A 19278-nucleotide genomic window follows, 5' to 3' on the forward strand; every position below is an offset into this window, starting at 1 on the left:
ATTGTAGTGACTCATTTGCTGGAATCACTAAAGGCACTACTCTAGAGGCACTCTGGCTGGCATGATTTGGACACTGCCAGTTATAGAAACTATGGCTATTAATAGCCTGCTGCAGCTGTCTATTAGCTAGTCTAGATCTAGAAGTCAATATGTAGTTACTGATATTATGCACCGTTATAATACCCTGTTCGGAGTGAACAGCAGGGGGCGCTGCGAATCAAACATCAATGAATCACGGATAATCAGAGAGTCAATGTTGTGCGACAGGATGGCGCATTCTCAGAACCTGTTCGCCGGTGGACCGCAAACACGGAAGTGGCGTGGAACGCACAGACGGCAGAGTGATCGTCCACTGGAGACGTGCGCCGCGCAGTGGAAAGTGTGGACGTGACTGAGGCGGAGCGCTCGGTGTGCCTCGTCACTTACCGTCGGCACGATAGTCTGCCAGACCAGGTATGAATAACGTATTAATATGGGAGTAAAGTAACTTCTGCCAAGCGGAGAACCCCCGGCACCTGCAGTGCCCATAGAGATGCCGGCCTGGATCCATAGGCTTCCCTTCCCACTCGCAGTGTATGTTTGGATGTACAGCGGATAATGTGCCCTGTGTGTGAGCCGCACAGAACCAGGTGTGAACAGAGTCTGAATGCCACAGTACTTCCCTAGTAACTGCAGACACAGTGCCCCACAGAAGCACTTCCTGTAAAGCGCTGTACATGTGGGAAGGGGTCAGCAGGCCAGCATTATTCATCACCCAAAAATAAATCATGCCATTACCCCCCCTTCCCCATGCCAGTGTGCAACGGCTATCACTGTGATTGTGGCCTGCCAATCGCAGCAATTTTCTGTAGAATCCAAGCACAGACCAACCAAACGGGACATCAGTGGACATTTGAACTAACAAAAGGAGGCCCTGCACTGTTTTGCGATGCCAGGAGTTAGCCAAGTGGAGTGGGCACAGCATCGAGCTCACTGCACCTGTATTCCGTGCACCGCATGCATCAGGGGATTAAAGTTAGTTTTTCAAGATTTTGGTGCATCTGGCCAGAGGAAGAAAAGGATCTTTAGGAACATACTGCTGGCTACTTTAAAGGGATCCTGTCACCTGGATTTTAGTGACAGAGTATAGAAAAATACTGAATCCAGCTCACCTCTCTGGTATAGTGTATAGTCCCGGCTCCAGAGGCCCTAGGGGAGTGTTCCCTTGGCAGGCTGCAGGTAAATAGTAAAAGACGGGTCCCGGAGACAAGCGGAGTCCTCTTATCACTCTTCTTTATTATTCATATAAATTTTTTGACAGACATCATCACCCCCTCATAGCAAGACGTTGACGCGTTTCGGGTAGACACCCTTAATCGTAACGCTATGCCAAGTGTAGCTCCACTATTTAAAAGAGTTGGAATCAACTGCCCCCCAGCTGCGGGGAGGGAGTCTCCAGCTCTATAGGTTGCCACATACAAGAACACACCTCTTCGTTTTCTCAATTGGATCCACCTGTGATTGTCAGCACACTGTGCAGGTTTAGCAATGGGTAAATTAACCCTAAAGGTACCATTGGATCCAATTCTTTAATCCAAAACCGCACAGTGTGAACATACCATCACTGGTGGAGAGGTATATAATATAAAATACAAATATGTTACATAAAACAAAAACGAACAAAATATGGCCTTCAGCAGTTAAAATAATTATTGTTTGAAACATCAAGCGGAAAACAGTTAAATTGCTAACATTATAGATCTTGGCAGTGTATACATGAATAAATGAACAGGTCGGTGTTCCCTAAAGCACACCGCAAGCGATCATAAAGCGAAATATGTATATAACACTATTCCGTGCCCATACATCAGGACACTATGGGTGTGTCAACATAGACGCCTGGTCTGGCCATTCCGCAGTAGACAGAAAAACCGCCCTGTGTGAATGGGAACTACTAGAATGATGAGCAGAGATGTGCACAGAACTAAACAGTCACAGCGTGTTCAACATTTGATAGTTGGACATAACCTTATGTGTGAAATCGTCATTATTATATCCATTAGATTAGGGTAATATAGGCTAACCACTTAGTTAATATTTCACTGGTATACATAGGTCAGTTCTTTTTTCAAATTCAGACCCGCTGGGATTCTGGTCGCTAACCTAAAAATCCAGAAGGCTTCCCTAAGGAGGATTTTTTTCCGGTGATCACCACCTCTCTTGGGGGCCAGAACTCTCTCAATGGCAAATGCTCTAAAAAATGCCACCTTACGTGCATGTTTCTGTATGAAATGTCGTGCCACATTTGAGATATTTAAAATGCCAGGATTGCTGATATAGTTTAGGTGTTCAAGAATTCGGTTTTTAAACTTGCGGGATGTGCTGCCCACATACATTATATCACAATGAGTACATTTTATAACATAGATAACACTTTCCGTGTTGCAATTTATATAGCTGCGGATGGGAAATCTGTGCGTGTGATCTGAATTTTCAAATGTTTTTGTAGGCAGCACATATTCACAAGTTTTGCAGGGGTTGCCCCCACATTTGGTGAATCCTTTATAGATGAGCCAATTTTGTTTAAAATTGACTCGTGTGCCAGTGGTGGTGAATAGAGATGGGGACAGCGAGCAGGACAGAGTGGTTGCCCTTCTTGACACAATTCTGCATCCTGATTTGAGGGCTTGGTATAAAATGTTATCCTCATATAATATGGGTAAACATTTTTTTATTACAGAGCTAATTGCATTGAATTCGCTACTGTAAGTTAAGGATAAAGTAGAAATTCTGTTCTGGTCGCTGTCCCCCCCCCCACATCGCCAGTAGCACACCTATCAACTGGCTTTCCAAATAGCATGTCTTTCCTTCTTTTTTGTAATGCGAGGTCTCTCCCTCTTTTAATCATCCAAGCTGGATAATTCCTATCCTTCAGTCTCTTCTCCACCTTACTGAATTCTTCTTCCAGTCTGTCTCTATCACTACAATTTCTAACTGTACGTGTAAACTCACCCACAGGAATTGCTCTGATGGTATGGATGGGATGGTGGCTTTTAGCGTTCAATATGGAGTTGCCAGCCACTTCCTTCCTATACGTGATGGTGTGCACCACCTCCCCAGGATTCCCGCGGAGCGTCAAATCAAGGAAATTTATATGTGAAGTATGTGCAAAGCACATAAATTGCAAATTATAGTCATTGTTGTTTAGATATGCCTGGAGGTCTGGGACGGCAGACACACCGCCGGCCCATATTATGAGCACGTCATCGATGTATCTGCCGTACCAGACCAAACCAGACACAAACGGATTGTTAACATTATAAATGTATTTTTCCTCCCAATATGACATTGTTAAATTTGCCAGTGATGGTGAGAATTTGGCTCCCATTGACACGCCGCGGGTCTGCAGGTAGTGCACACCATCAAACATGAAATAGTTGTGTGTTAACAAGTAGCTGGTCAACTCACATATAAAATCTATGTGAATGGAACTCAAGCCAGTATAACGATGGAGATGATATTCCATCGCCAGCAGAGCAATTCTGTGGGGAATAGAAGGGTAGAGAGAGACTACATCAGCTGTAATCCAGCAATAGCTAGCTTCCCATGTAAGCTCGAACATTGCTCTTAGAACATCTCCCGTATCCTTAAGGAACCCTGGTGTGCGTCTGACTAGTGGCTGGAGAACATTGTCCAGCCAACTACCCAGACGCTCTGTTAGGGAGCCCATGCCAGAGACTATAGGGCGAAGAGGGGGAGGGTGGACACCTTTGTGGACTTTGGGCAGGGCATGCATGATGGGTGTGACTGGGGCATCCACACACAGGTACTTATATTCGCTATCACTGAAAATGCCCAAATTTTGACCCTTTTGTAGTAATAGTATATAATTTTTCATGTATCCTTGTAACGGATCATTGGGCAATTTACTGTATGTGGATGTATCAGCCAACATCTCCCGTAGTTGACTGCCATATATTTCTTTGTCCATGATGACCACCGCTCCCCCTTTATCTGCCATTTTAATAATCAGGGAATCATTTTGCTCTAGCTCTTGGAGGGCATTTGCCTGGGACGGGGTAAGATTGCCACGATGTTTGACACTCTTACTTGCTGTCTCAATATTCTGTAGTTCTTTCTCCAGCACCTCCTGGAAAGTATCCATACTGTCTGTACGAGACATGGTCGGATAAAATTTACTATTTTGTGTACGGAACTTTGCAGGTGGTGCTGGTAAATCTTTAATTCCCTGCTCCTCCTGAAGGCCCACCAGACAGCATAATGACACTTGTTCTTTAATAGTAAATCCTTAAAGGAATTTACCTCTTTGTAATGTGTCTTGTCGAGTGGGGAATCAGGGGGAGAGGGGATGTCATAAAAGTGTCGAGACACTGTCAAGTTACGCACAAACTTGTTAATATCCAGCAAAGTGGAGAACATATCAAAGTGCCCTGTGGGCGCAAAATTCAGACCAAGGGAAAGTACACATCTCTGCTCATCACTCAATATCACACTAGACAGATTAATAACACTTAGAATTCATTTTTGTTTCGTCTGCAGTCGGGTATTTCTTGGATGCCGCTGAATTGTGCCTTCGTCCGCCCCTAATTCTATGTTTTTTGAGACATTATTGGGATCTCTTTTTTCTTTGTCTAATTTAGACTTTTTATAATAGGAAGCACTATTACTAGTCTCATCAAATGAGAGAGGCAGAGAGGAGGCATCAATTCCCGGTTCCAATTCACCCGCTGCATATGGATATTCAGAGCCCTCTGTTTCAGAGGAGAAACTGACCCTTGACACATGTTTGACCATTTGTTTTTTCTTGCAGTTCTTCAGTATGGATTTCGGTGTGGAATACATATTATCCCTCCTCCCCCATTCATAAACTTGATTATGATTATAATCATATAAGTCCCGCTGGTATTTGGAATGTTTGTAATCCATTATAGTGTCCTCAAGTTTGGCAATCGATGTTCTCATGTCTTCCTCCATTTTTATATATTCTGCATTGCTGTTATATTTTGTTAGTATATCTCTCGCAGATTGAATTTCTCGTTGAAGTGTAGACAGTTTATCATTTTCAAATTCAATGATGAGTTTCATTAGCTCCATTGAACAGTCCGTTAAAATGCTATTCCATCGGCATACAAAGTCTTCAGAGAAGACGGTGGTGGGTACTTTTTTAATTCTTAATCCTCTTGGAATCATACTTTTTTCCTTATACTTTGTCAGTGTAGTACAATCCCACCAAACACGCGTCTCTTGATTTAGCAAGCGCTCCAGAGTTTTCATTCCATTTTTTATATCAAAGTCACTGGAGCTACTTGAATCCGTGGCAGAAAAAACTGAGTCCGCTTTAGTTTGTCGGTCTAATTGGCTACTGAAGGCCATATTTGAAAAGGTACGTCTGTATAGGATCGGTGAACGTCTGTAATATGATATGTTCGACAGAGCTAGAGGTAATATCTCTCCTCGGGACACCAGGGGCACAGCACGGAGAAAACACTTGAAAATATAGAAAAAAACTGAATCCAGCTCACCTCTCTGGTATAGTGTATAGTCCCGGCTCCAGAGGCCCTAGGGGAGTGTTCCCTTGGCAGGCTGCAGGTAAATAGTAAAAGACGGGTCCCGGAGACAAGCGGAGTCCTCTTATCACTCTTCTTTATTATTCATATACATTTTTTGACAGACATCATCACCCCCTCATAGCAAGACGTTGACGCGTTTCGGGTAGACACCCTTAATCGTAACGCTATGCCAAGTGTAGCTCCACTATTTAAAAGAGTTGGAATCAACTGCCCCCCAGCTGCGGGGAGGGAGTCTCCAGCTCTATAGGTTGCCACATACAAGAACACACCTCTTCGTTTTCTCAATTGGATCCACCTGTGATTGTCAGCACACTGTGCAGGTTTAGCAATGGGTAAATTAACCCTAAAGGTACCATTGGATCCAATTCTTTAATCCAAAACCGCACAGTGTGAACATACCATCACTGGTGGAGAGGTATATAATATAAAATACAAATATGTTACATAAAACAAAAACGAACAAAATATGGCCTTCAGCAGTTAAAATAATTATTGTTTGAAACATCAAGCGGAAAACAGTTAAATTGCTAACATTATATGTCCAACTATCAAATGTTGAACACGCTGTGACTGTTTAGTTCTGTGCACATCTCTGCTCATCATTCTAGTAGTTCCCATTCACACAGGGCGGTTTTTCTGTCTACCGCGGAATGGCCAGACCAGGCGTCTATGTTGACACACCCATAGTGTCCTGATGTATGGGCACGGAATAGTGTTATATACATATTTCGCTTTATGATCGCTTGCGGTGTGCTTTAGGGAACACCGACCTGTTCATTTATTCATGTATACACTGCCAAGATCTATAATGTTAGCAATTTAACTGTTTTCCGCTTGATGTTTCAAACAATAATTATTTTAACTGCTGAAGGCCATATTTTGTTCGTTTTTGTTTTATGTAACATATTTGTATTTTATATTATATACCTCTCCACCAGTGATGGTATGTTCACACTGTGCGGTTTTGGATTAAAGAATTGGATCCAATGGTACCTTTAGGGTTAATTTACCCATTGCTAAACCTGCACAGTGTGCTGACAATCACAGGTGGATCCAATTGAGAAAACGAAGAGGTGTGTTCTTGTATGTGGCAACCTATAGAGCTGGAGACTCCCTCCCCGCAGCTGGGGGGCAGTTGATTCCAACTCTTTTAAATAGTGGAGCTACACTTGGCATAGCGTTACGATTAAGGGTGTCTACCCGAAACGCGTCAACGTCTTGCTATGAGGGGGTGATGATGTCTGTCAAAAAATTTATATGAATAATAAAGAAGAGTGATAAGAGGACTCCGCTTGTCTCCGGGACCCGTCTTTTACTATTTACCTTTAGTGACAGAGCTTTTAAAGGGATTCTGTCACCAGGTTTGACCCCTGTCAGATAAAAATATGCTGATGTTCAGGGTGTCTTCACGATTCCTAATGTGGGCTTATAAATGTCATCTGTAGGTTCATTTAGCTAAAAAACAGCTATTACTAACCTGTCAGTCAAACAAATAAGGTGCCTAAGGGGATGTTAATGGATCCAAGCTGCCGGCTGCACCCGCCGCCGTTCGTGCCCAGCGCCGCCTTTCCAGACTTCTGCGCCGCCTCCTAATCCTCTGTGCCGCCTCTCGCTCTCCCTCCCTTCCCCCTCCTCCTGCTGTAAGATCTCGCGCTTGCGCACAGGGCTCTGCCTGATGCCCCCGTGCGGACTTCTCCATTTGGCTTCATACAGCGAAGTGCGCATGCGCCGGCACTTCGCTCAACCCCTGTATGCGCGAGATCTTACAGCAGCAGGAGGAGGAGGGGGGAGGAGGGAGGGAGAGCGAGAGGCGGCACAGAGGATTAGGAGGCGGTGCAGAATTCTGGAAAGGCGGCGCTGGGCACGAACGGCGGCAGGTGCGGCCGGCAGCTTGGATCCATTAACATTCCCTTGGGCACCTTATTTGTTGGACTGACAGGTTAGTAATAGCTGTTTTTTAGCTAAATGAGCCTACAGATGACATTTATAAGCCCACATTAGGAATCGTGAAGACGCCCTGAACATCAGCATATTTTTAGCTGACAGGGGTCAAACCTGGTGACAGAATCCCTTTAACATCATCACATCAGTCTGCTCGTTTTGTATTAAAATATACTAGTATTACTACCCTAAGGCTGGGTTCACACGGGCAAGATTTCCGCGCGGATGCAATGCGTGAGATGAACGCATTGCACCCGCTCTGAATCCGGACCCATTCATTCCTATGGGGCTGTGCACATGAGCGGTGATTTTTCACGCATCGCTTGTGCGTTGCGTGAAAATTGCAGCATGCTCTATACTGTGCGTTTTTCACGCAACGCACGCCCCAGAAGTAAATGGGGCTGCATGAAAATCGCAAGCATCCGAAAGCAAGTGCGGATGTGGTGCGATTTCCACACATGGTTGCTAGGTGACAGTCTATTCACTGTATTATTTTCCCTTATAACATGGTTATAAGGGAAAATAATAGCATTCTTTAATACAGAATGCTTAACAGAAGGTCAATTGAGGGTTAAAAAAAAAAAAAAAAAATTAACTCACCTCCTCCAATTGATCGCATAGTTGCCGATCTCTTCTTACTTCTTTAATTATTAGCTGCCGGCTAAAGGACCTGTGGTGACATCCAATCACATGGTCCATCACCGTGGTCATGGACCATGTGATTGGACCATGTGATGAGCTCAGTGACGGCATCACAGGTCATTTGACAGGTTCTGAAGAAAGAACAGGTGACCGGCAGCTACGCGATCAATTGGAGGCGGTGAGTTAATTTGTATTTTTTTTTTTTTTTAACCCTCAATTGACCTTGTACTAAGCATTCTGTATTACAGAATGCTATTATTTTTCCTTATAACCATGTTATAAGGGAAAAATAATCACATCTACCCAACCTTGAACCCAAACCTGAACTTCAGTGAAGAAGTTCGGGTCTGGGTACCACATTCAGTTTTTTATCACGCGCGTGCAAAATGCATTGCACTGAACAACGGAACGCAACAAAATTGCGTACCTACTCGCGCGGGTTTGCCGCAATGCACCCAGGACGCATCCTGAGCCAAAACGTGACGCCCGTGTGAACCCAGCCTAAGTGTTGTCCTTTGTCTAGAAAATCGCTTTTATTATTATGGTTATTACCTGAGTAAGGTGCCCAAGAGGCTGTCCCTCCGGCCGTTGGAGCCCAGACGCGCCCCACTGCTAATTTATTCACTCCTCATTGCTGGCTAGCGCATGTGCAGTGTATCCTGTGAGGCAGATTCCAAGCGCTGACATGTGTATCCACGGTGCATGCGCGATCCTATGGCTCAGCTTAGGGTAGTAATACTAGTATATTTTAATACAAAACGAGCAGACTGATATGATGATGTTAAAAGCTCTCTCACTAAAATCCAGGTGACAGAATCCATTTAAGGTAATGCTGGCGGATTAGGAGGCGTTTTATAGGTGACAGGTTCCCTTTAAAAAACAAATAGTTTCATGAACCCCAAAATAAAATAAAAACGGTATGGGTCTTGGGATGAAGCAATGCAAAAATGTATTATTTTTTTTAATACTTTTTTTATTGTGCAAAAGTAGTAAAACTTAAAGGGTAAAAATATTCAATATGCACTGTAACAAAATTTTAGGTGACAGGATCCCTTTAAGTTGTGGAGAGTTTATTTTTATTTTTTGGGGTTTTTAACTTGTGGACTTATTCTAACACAACATTAATGAATTCTTATTCATACAAATTATACAATGTATTGGTCCCAAATATGTAATGCAGTGTATTATGCTGTCTGTGGAAAACTGCAGGCTATCAGGCGGTGCCATAGGCATATATAGAAGGCAACCTGGGGGAGATGTAAAGGCATGACAAAGGGAACCCCCCTCCCTCTGAAACCACTTAGATGCTATTGACTTAAAGGGAACCTGTCACCAGTTTTATGGTGTCCTAACTAAGGGCAACATAAATAAGTGACTGATTCTCTTAGCAAAATGCTGGGTCACTTTCTTTAATTGACCCAGTCAATCTGCCAAAATCTTGTATTGAAAAGCTCCAGCTGATAATGATGAGTCATGAATATTCATGAGCTCCTGACTCTCCCCGCCCACCTGCTGCTGAGTGACAGTTTGTTTCCATAGGAATCAGCAGCAGGTGGGCAGGGGAGTGGCTATAGCTCTGAATTAAATATACGCTGGACTCAATGACATCACGCCGGACTCGAATCAGCTCATTAGCATGCGGCATCTTTGAGTGTATATTATGAGATAACCATCTGTCACACCAGTAAGTGAATACATCTAAGGCACTTTTTAGTAGTTAATGATTGTATATAATTAGTTAGATTATAATCAAATATCCACATGACAGGTTCCCTTTAAGGGGTTAAATGGCCCAACTGTACAGTTCTGCCTATCTGTGCCATTAGGGCGGGAGCATAGCTGTCATGTCAGCTCAGCCCTGCTCTTCTCTGATTTTTGGTGCATCCACTGCTGGGCCAGAGTTACCATCTCTGGATGGATAACTTTTATACCAGCATCTCACTCTTTAAAGGGAACCTGTCACCATGGAAATGCAGTGTAAGCCACAGGCAGCATGTCATAGAGCAGGAGGAGCTGAGCAGATTAATATATAGTTTTATAGGAAAAGCATCAATACAACCTGTAATTTATGCATTTCTATTCCTGCTCACAGGGAGGCGGTCCTATCAGTGATTGACAACCTCCCCTCTATGACTGTGTATACAGAGAGAGCTGTCAGTCACTGATAGAACCGCCTCCTGGACTTCAAAGCTCAGAGAGAGGAGGAATTTAAATATATAAATTACAAGTTTTACAGAATATTTTCCCTTCTCCCATGACGGCACCCTATGCGACTCAGGACCTCCCATCTGGACAGGAAACCTGAGAAGATAATAAGAACACACCCCCACCAAGCAGCAGTTCAGATTTCCTGTCCTCCGGATGGGAGATCCTGAGAAGGGGCAGCGGAGGTCCGCTGCCGAAGACATACCTTAGCACCATCTGCCGCTGGGGGAGGGTCTGGGCCGATTGCTGTACGGAGACCTTTTCCCTGGGGAGCGGTAGTTCTGTGGCCGTGCCGGAAGCCGCTCCCCGCAAGTCTGCCTCCTCCTTCTGCGCTACTGTCCGGTCCTGCGGGGAGCCGCTTTGGCCGTGTTCAGGCGGCTTCTCACTCTTGTCCCGGGGTGAGGGCCGCCGCCAGTACTAAGAATGGTGGCTGCGTGCATCAAGAGCTTTTGCGTATGCGCGCGGCCGCTCTTGGGCGCATTTTGATGATGTCGGGGGCGGAGCCTTCAGGGACCGCAGAATACCGGAAGTAGGAGCCGAGGCGTGTTTTTTCAAATATAAAAGCGGCTGCAGAAGCAGGCAGCCGGCGTAGAAGGCACACAGTGTTTGTGCTGAAGAGGTTCCCAGCTTTGGCAGTGTGATGGATCCTGTGGATGGACGCGCTGAACCCCTGGAACCCTTGAGGCCCGGTAACGGTCCTAAGGAGTGCGGAAGGAAAAGTTTCTCCGCTATGGGTAAGAACGTTCTTTTCCTTACTAATGGTATATTATTTGATTGTTGTAGACCTCAAAGCCGCCAAGAAAGTCTTCTAGCAAGACCAAGCACAAGGAATGTGCAGGATGTAAAGTGGCCCTGTCCGTTCATACCTTAAACCTTTATGTTCTACATGCATAGATAAGCTTGTGGCGGAAGAGTCCCAGAGTTTGACCAGCTCCATGAAATGTTTGATTAGATCAGAAGTGAAGGCTTCACTTAAAGCATTCAGTAAAGGCCGTACCAGGTCCCCGGATAGGTCCTCAGAATATGAAAGGGGGGAATTTGACTCTTCTGATACCGAAGATAAAGAATCAGGACAGTTGTTTTCCAGCGACTCTGATTCATCGGATGACGAATATTCAGGAAGATCCTTTTTCCCCCCCTGAGTATACACAGCCATTACTGAAAGCTGTAAGATCCACTATGCAGCTAGAAGATATCAAACAGTCTAGATCTGCTGCGGATCAAGCCTTCCAAGCGCTAGGCCCCCCAAAACATAGGGTTTTTACTATGCACAAAAATGTACAGGGCTTTATCAAAAAAGAGTGGAAAAATCCTGACAGGAAGTTTTTTATTCCCACCTCAGTAAAAAGAAAGTACCCGTATGATGAAGAGGTATCCTCAATATGGGATAAGGCTCCTACAGTGGACGCCCCGGTCGCCAAAATACTGTAGCTAAAAAAGCAGCACTTCCATTTGATGATCTAGGTTGTCTGTCTGATCCTCTAGATAAAAAGGCCGATATTTTTTTAAAATGTGCCTGGCAAACATCAGCCACTTGTCTCAGACCTGCTATCGCAGCTACCTGGGTGTCCAGGTCCCTCTGTCTCTGGTTGGACCAGCTAGAGATTCATCTGGAAGAAAAGAAACCTAGGGAAGAAATCCTGGCCTCATTACCTACATTCTCTAAGGCGGCGGATTTCTTAACGGATGCTTCTACCGATGTTATCCGTTTCGCTGCCAAATCCTCGGCCATGACTAATGCCGCTAGAAGAGCCATTTGGCTCAAGTCATGGAAAGGGGATCAAGGTTCTAAAGCCAGACTCTGCGCCCTTCCATGTGAAGGGAACAGACTTTTTGGATCTTGTCTGGATGAAATATTAGAGAAAGCTTCAGACAAGAAGAAGGGATTTCCTACTTCTCAGAGGAATCCCTTCTTTCGTAAACCCCAGCAGAGTTTTAGAAGACAGATGGGCAAACCTTATAATAAAAAGGAAAGAGACAGGTTTCAGAAAAGATCAGGTGGATTCCTCTTTATGACACAGGATAATACCCTGAAAGGGAGACAACAATAATGCCAGACTCCAGTTTGGGGGAAGGTTGGCTTACTTTTTCCCGGCTTGGACAGGGATTACCCAGAACAAGTGGGTCCTGGGGGGATCAGGAAGGGATTCCGATTGGAGTTCCTGTGTTATCCTCAAGACTCTTTCACCTGCCCTCCCTTTCCCAGAGACTACCAAAAGTCCAAGGTGCTGGAATCGGAAGTCCGTTTACTATTAGACAAAGGTGTAGTCTGCCAGGTACCCAAGAGGGAGGAAGGCAAGGGGTTTTACTCCCCTCTATTTTTGATCAAGAAACCCAATGGATCCTTTCGCATGATATTGAACTTAAAAAAGTTAAACAAGTTCTTAAAATACAAAAGGTTTCATATGGAGACAATAAAAACGACCCTAGATCTATTGTTCAAAGACTGCTGGATGGCGAGCATAGATCTAGAGGATGCTTATTGCCATATCCCAATTCATGCTTCCTCCCCAAAAATGTTTAGAACAGCAGTCTACATGCATGGTAAGCTTCTGCATTTACAATACAGGGCACTCCCCTTCGGGGTATCACAGGCCCGAGAATTTTTGCAGAAGTGGTGGCGGAGATGGTGGTGTTGATACCCTATCTGGACGACTTTTTGTTCATTGCCCACACAGAAGACCAATTACAGAAAGATCTACTGTAGTTCTGGTATGTTCCCTGTTAAAAGATCTCTGGTGGAAGATAAATCGTGCAAAATCTTGTTTAACCCCATCTCAGAATTGTACCTTTTTAGGAATGCAGCTAGACTCCAAGTCCCAGAAGACAATTCTCCCTCAAAGAAAAGTCTCTTCCACCATAGAGCATGTTTGGGACCTGTTTCGTTCCTTCCAGTGTTCTTTCAGACAAGCAATGATGGTACTGGGTCATTTCCGGCTGTACCCTTCGCGCAGATTCAACCTCTCAGTGGAACAGCCTTGGTCTTTTGCAGATCCCATGATGATAACTACGGACGCCAGTCCCGGGGGCTGGGGTGTACACTCCGAAAAAAGATACTGGCAAGGAAAGTAGGAAAATGCACTTCAAACTACAAGGAGCTCAAAGCTGTAGTGATGGCCCTAAAGATTGCAATTCCGGAAGTCTCAAACAGAAAACTTGTCTTCTACTCAGACACCTCAACGACAGTGGCTTATATAAATCGCCAGGGCGGAAGAAGAGTACCATCCCTTCTCTCCCTCTGCCAGGAGATTTTTCAGGTAGCAGAAGAGAGGAACCTCTTTCAATCCTAAGTCCATCTAAGGGGGAAAGAGAATATTCTAGCCAACTTTCTAAGTCGAGTAATGCTCAGTCAAGCAGAATGGAGTCTGAACGAGGAAGTATTCTCTCAGATTGTGTCCAGATTTGGGTCTCCGACAATAGACCTCTTTAGCTCCCGGAAGAACAGGAAGGTAGAAAGATTCTTCTCCCTAAATCGTTCAGAGAATCTACAGCTATAGACTGTCTAGCTCAAGACTGGAATCAGGAATACGGCTACGCCTTCCCTCCCCTTTCCCTAATTCCACAAGTCCTGAAAAAAGTGCAGAGGGAAAGAGCCTCCATAATATTAGTAGCCCTAAGATGGCCCAAGAGAGTGTGGTATTCAACCCTGATGAACCTATCCAGGGAGCCCCCTTGGAACATTCCTCCAAGGAAAGATCTTCTCTCCCAGGGCCTGGTCCTACATCCCCACCCAGAAATTCTGCAGTTATCAGTATGGAAGTTGACAGGGCTATCTGGTTAGGGAGAGGCCTTTCCGACAGAGTAGTTTTCACCCTTTTAGGCAGCAGGAAGGTTACTACGGCTAGAAAGTATAATAGTCTGGAAAACCTTCTCTTCCTTTTTAGGGTACAGTCCAGATCCGTTTAGCCCTCCAGAAGTCCCTAAGATCCTGGATTTCCTACAGGCTGGTCTGGATAAGGGGCTCAAGGCTTCCACCTTAAAGGTGCAGGTGGCGGCTTTGAGTAACTTTTTTGACTTCCAACTAGCTGTCCACCCTTTGGTTAAGTGTTTTCTATCTGCAGCAGCTAGACTCCATCCTTCCCTAAGACCTCTTTCCCCTCCCTGGGATCTAAATAGGGTTTTGACAGCACTTACACAGGAGCCCTTTGAACCTCTGTCCGAAGTTTCGATAGACATCCTGTCCATAAAAATGGCTTTCCTCTTAGCCATCACCTCCGCTAGGAGGATATCAGAGATCTAAGCCTTTTCGGCTTATCCTCCTTACACCACTATTCTGGAGAACCAAGTAGTCATTAGACCACTTCCAACCTTCTTACCCAAGTAGTCTCTGATTTTCACAGAAGCCAAGATGTTGTGCTGCCGTCCTTTTTTCCAAACCCTTCCAACAGTTCAGAACAGAAATTTTTAACTTCTTAGATGTTAGAAGATGTCTGCTGGCCTATTTAAAAGCCACCTCCCCCTGGAGAAAGGACGAAAATCTCCTGGTCCAGTTTCTAGGCAAAAGCGAAGGGCGCAAAGTGTCTTCTGGGGTCATTGCTAGATGGGTTGAAAAGGCCATAGTTAAGGCTTATGTTTCTTTAGGGCTTCCTCCTCCATCTGGATTCGGGGCCCATTCCACTAGAGCAGTCTTGACCCCCTGGGCAGAGAGAGCAGATGTTTCCCTAGTCCAAATCTGTAGGGCAGCCACCTGGAGTTCTCCACATACCTTCCTTAGGCATTATAGATTGCAGCTTCATTCTGATGCATCCTTCGGAGAGAGGGTTCTTCAGGCTGTAGTCCCTCCCTAGGTTCTGATTTATAGTTTATCTCGCATAGGGTGCTGTCATGGGTGAGGGGAAAACAACATTGCTTACCGATAATTGTTTTTCTCGATACCCATGACGGCACCCTCCAAAATTCCCTCCAATAAAAAAATAAAATAAAAATATATAATATAAATATATATGTCTATATGAGGAAATATGGATATATAAGTCGAAGATTCTAGTACATAGGTACCGCTTCTCTCTACGGAGAACAATTTATTTCTTCCACTGGTGCTTGGTGGGGGTGTGTTTTTTATCTTCTCAGGTTTCCTGTTCAGATGGGAGGTCCTGAGTCGCATAGGGTGCCGTCATGGGTATCGAGAAAAACTATTACCGGTAAGCAATGTTGTTTTCCCACAAAACTATAGATCAATCTGCTCAGCGTTTCCTGCTCTGTAACATAGTGCTGTCCGATTGCACTGGATTTTATGGTGGTTCCCTTTAAGCACTATCACTTATAGCTATCTCCATGCTGAATAAAGAGAGCTATCGAGTCCATAGTTAATAAAACATGTAGAATTATACATAAAAAGCAGCGACTAGATGCACTGAGTCTCACAGGTAGTAAGTGCATTCTAATTTACTTAACCCGACAAGTATTCCTTGTATACTAACCAAGTATCACCTAATGAATATGTGGCTTTTTTGTATATATACTAACAACCCATTAATACCCAGGTTGTTACTGGAGGTGGCATGTGGGATGAGTTATTAAGTATGTCCATCTTAATGTATTATAAGCCCATTTATATTACTCCATGCGCCAATAGTGCTATATGTGTTAAACGCTCTTAATGTTTGTTTTGGCCGTGGAGCAGACGTTACTGCTGACCTTACTGACTGAACAGATTCCATGGCGTGCCATAGCTACAGTTACTCCCCATTGTGAAACCACGAGGAATAGATGTGATTAGCGCTCCACCTAAAAGAGTATAGCTTCCTCTCGCCATGGATACTATTTACAGCGCATGCGCCATGGACCTGTACTGTCAGTATATAGATTCCCCTTTCCTATATTGGCCTTTGTCATAGAACACAAGTTACTATCGACCTTACTGATAGCGGTCTTTTGTTTTTACATGGGCGGCCCAAGTTTTATTTGAACTTAGAGAATCTCTTTAAATGTGTACAGTCTTGAGACCAGTATCTTGATTAGTATATATTTGTATATGGGATTGGATCGCAGTCTGTCACATATATGAGTGTTTTATTATTCTCATGTGTGTTCTTTATGTACTTACTTTGGCCGAGAACAAGATCCAAGAAGGACTGAAATGTTATTGAATATTGTGTGATGATGGAAGGATAAATGAATGCATAATTGGAGTGCTGATCTCATTGATTATGTCATCAGTGACTTCTTACTGGGAAATCTTCATCTTACCTTATTTGTTCTGTGTCTGTAGATAGAAGTGTGGATCCAATGTATTATGGTTGTCTGCTGACGATGATCAAGCACTTCTGGAAATGGGGAAACCTCAGAGCCAGCTGAATGAGAGGATATTAAACATCACCTTGGAAATCATCTTCCTGCTGACCGGAGAGGTGACGGCTTGTGGGAACTGTAACAAGACATCATTATTATTTCTTTCAATAAAACATGGACAAAACTGGAAAGAAGAGAGATTTGGAAATATCATGACATGATTTTCCGTGATCAGGGGAGCAGATTTAGTATTCTAGTCCTTTACGGTATTTAGACAGCATGAATGTAATCTAGACAGTCTAAACTACTATGATACATTAGGTGCATGTTTAGTAGACGTTTTAGACACTGTTGTCTAACTTTACACCACCTATTGGTTTTGCGCCAAATTTTGGCATGTACTGTCGCATTGCAAGCCACACCCCTTTTACTCTAAATCACACCCCTTGTCTAGTAAGACAAAAATGATCTAAAACACATCACAAATATGGTTCAAGACATGTACACCAGATTTTGTCCGTAATTTAAATGCAATGCACTCTGAAAGCAGCTTGTTATAGAGCAGATATATCGTTTTGTGGGGAAAGATTCAGTAAAACCTGTAATTTATATATTTTTCTTATCGGTACAGGAGGGAGGTATTATCAGTGACTGACAGCTATCTCTTATGCACTCTAAAGGCTGTATTACACAGGCCGATATTTGGGCAATAATAGCCAACAAACATTTGCATGAATGCTCGCAGATTCCCGATGAATGAGCAAATGCTCGTTCATTGGGAAATTCTGATTTCTAAGTATGCTTAAAAATCAGCATTTGCCGCCGGCGGTTCGTGCTATCTAATAGCAATCTGATGGCAGCGAACCACTAGACAGTATGGGGATGAGCGATGGTGTAGCGATTGCTGCATGTAATAGCAGCGGGCTCCTCCACCAGATAACAGGCAGTTGCCAGAAAGGAATGTTTCTCTCCACACAATCTGCCTCTCTAATACAGACTTTATATACACAATGCTATCAATGACTGATAACTTCTCCTCCCTGTACTGATAGGTGTTCACAGGAGGCAGAAAAATTACAGAAATAAATGTAAAAATTACAGGTTATACTGAATCTTTTCATGCATATATCAGTTCAGATAGCATTGCATTTTCTGGTGACAGGTAGTGTTGAGCGAACTTGTGTTTTTAAGTTCGGTGTATAGGTTCGGGTTATCAAAGAATCCCGTTATGGACTTCACTACCACGGACCATAACGGAATTCTATGAGAGCATGCACCTCCGAAGCCAGCCATAGACTTCTATTTTGACAAAATGCAATATGGAATACCTCTTATAGGCTTCTATGGCATGTGCAGTCATAGAATTCCTTTATGGTCCGTGGTAGCGGAATCCATAACAGGATTCTTAGATAACCCGAACCTATACACTTGAAAACAAAATTTGGCTCAACACTAGTGACAGGCCCTCCTTAACCACCTAACGCAGATGTGCGGTCCGGAGGCGGCAGCCCTGCGCACGACGACGCATATACGCATCATCTCGCGAGGGTCGGGATTTCCTGTGAACGCGCGCACACAGGCGCGCGCGCTCACAGGAACGGAAGGTAAGCGAGTGGATCTCCAGCCTGCCAGCGGCGATTGCTCGCTGGCAGGCTGGAGATCTGATTTTTTTAACCCCTAACAGGTATATTAGACGCTGTTTTGATAACAGCGTCTAATATACCTGCTACCTGGTCCTCTGGTGGTCCCTTTTGTTAGGATCGACCACCAGAGGACACAGGTAGGTCAGTAAAGTCGCACCCAAACACTACACTACACTACACCCCCCCCCCCCGTCACTTATTAACCCTTTATGAACCATTGATCACCACCCCCCTGTCATTGATCACCCCCCTGTCAGGCTCCGTTCAGACGTCCGTATGATTTTTACGGATCCACGGATACATGGATCGGATCCGCAAAACACATGCGGACGTCTGAATGGAGCCTTACAGGGGGGTGATCAATGACAGGCGGGTGATCACCCATATACACTCCCTGATCACCCCCTGTCATTGATCACCCCCCTGTCATTGATCACCCCCCTGTAAGGCTCCATTCAGACGTCCGTATGATTTTTACGGATACATGGATCGGATCCGCAAAACACATGCGGACGTCTGAATGGAGCCTTACAGGGGGGTGATCAATGACAGGCGGGTGATCACCCATATACACTCCCTGATCACCCCCTGTCATTGATCACCCGCCTGTCATTGATCACCCCCCTGTAAGGCTCCATTCAGACGTCCGCATGAGTTTTGCGGATCCGATCCATGTATCCATGCATCCGTAAAAATCATACGGACGTCTGAATGGAGCCTTACAGGGGGGGTGATCAGTGACAGGGGGGTGATCAGGGAGTCTATATGGGTGATCACCCCCCTGTCATTGATCACCCCCCTGTCATTGATCACCCCCCTGTAAGGCTCCATTCAGACGTCCGCATGTGTTTTGCGGATCCGATCCATGGATCCGTAAAAATCATGCGGACGTCTGAATGGAGCCTTACCAGGGGGGTGATCAATGACAGGGGGGTGATCCGGGAGTCTATGTGGGTGATCACCCCCCTGTCATTGATCACCCCCCCCTGTAAGGCTCCATTCAGACATTTTTTTGGCCCAAGTTAGCGGAAATTTTTTGTTTGTTT

The 19278-nt window shown here is 44.6% G+C and overlaps 1 protein-coding gene across 2 annotated transcripts in view; it reads left to right on the plus strand.

The window, feature by feature from the left end:
• The first annotated feature begins 319 nt into the window (after nucleotides 1–319).
• The window catches only part of LOC122941330 (oocyte zinc finger protein XlCOF7.1-like), a 47817-nt gene continuing 28858 nt past the window's right edge, over nucleotides 320–19278 (plus strand). Inside the window, exons 1-2 of one of the 2 annotated variants that reach the window (XM_044298463.1) lie at nucleotides 320–453; nucleotides 16570–16708. In XM_044298463.1, coding sequence (XP_044154398.1) covers nucleotides 16631–16708 — 78 coding nt within the window. In that variant the 5' untranslated portion in view covers nucleotides 320–453; nucleotides 16570–16630. Of the gene's footprint in view, nucleotides 454–10499; nucleotides 15500–16569; nucleotides 16709–19278 lie in introns of those variants that run through there. The other variant, XM_044298464.1, reaches the window with a different exon arrangement.

This window comes from Bufo gargarizans, chromosome 6 (assembly GCF_014858855.1).
Source record: "Bufo gargarizans isolate SCDJY-AF-19 chromosome 6, ASM1485885v1, whole genome shotgun sequence".
In the NCBI taxonomy this organism is placed as follows: Eukaryota; Metazoa; Chordata; class Amphibia; order Anura; family Bufonidae; genus Bufo; species Bufo gargarizans.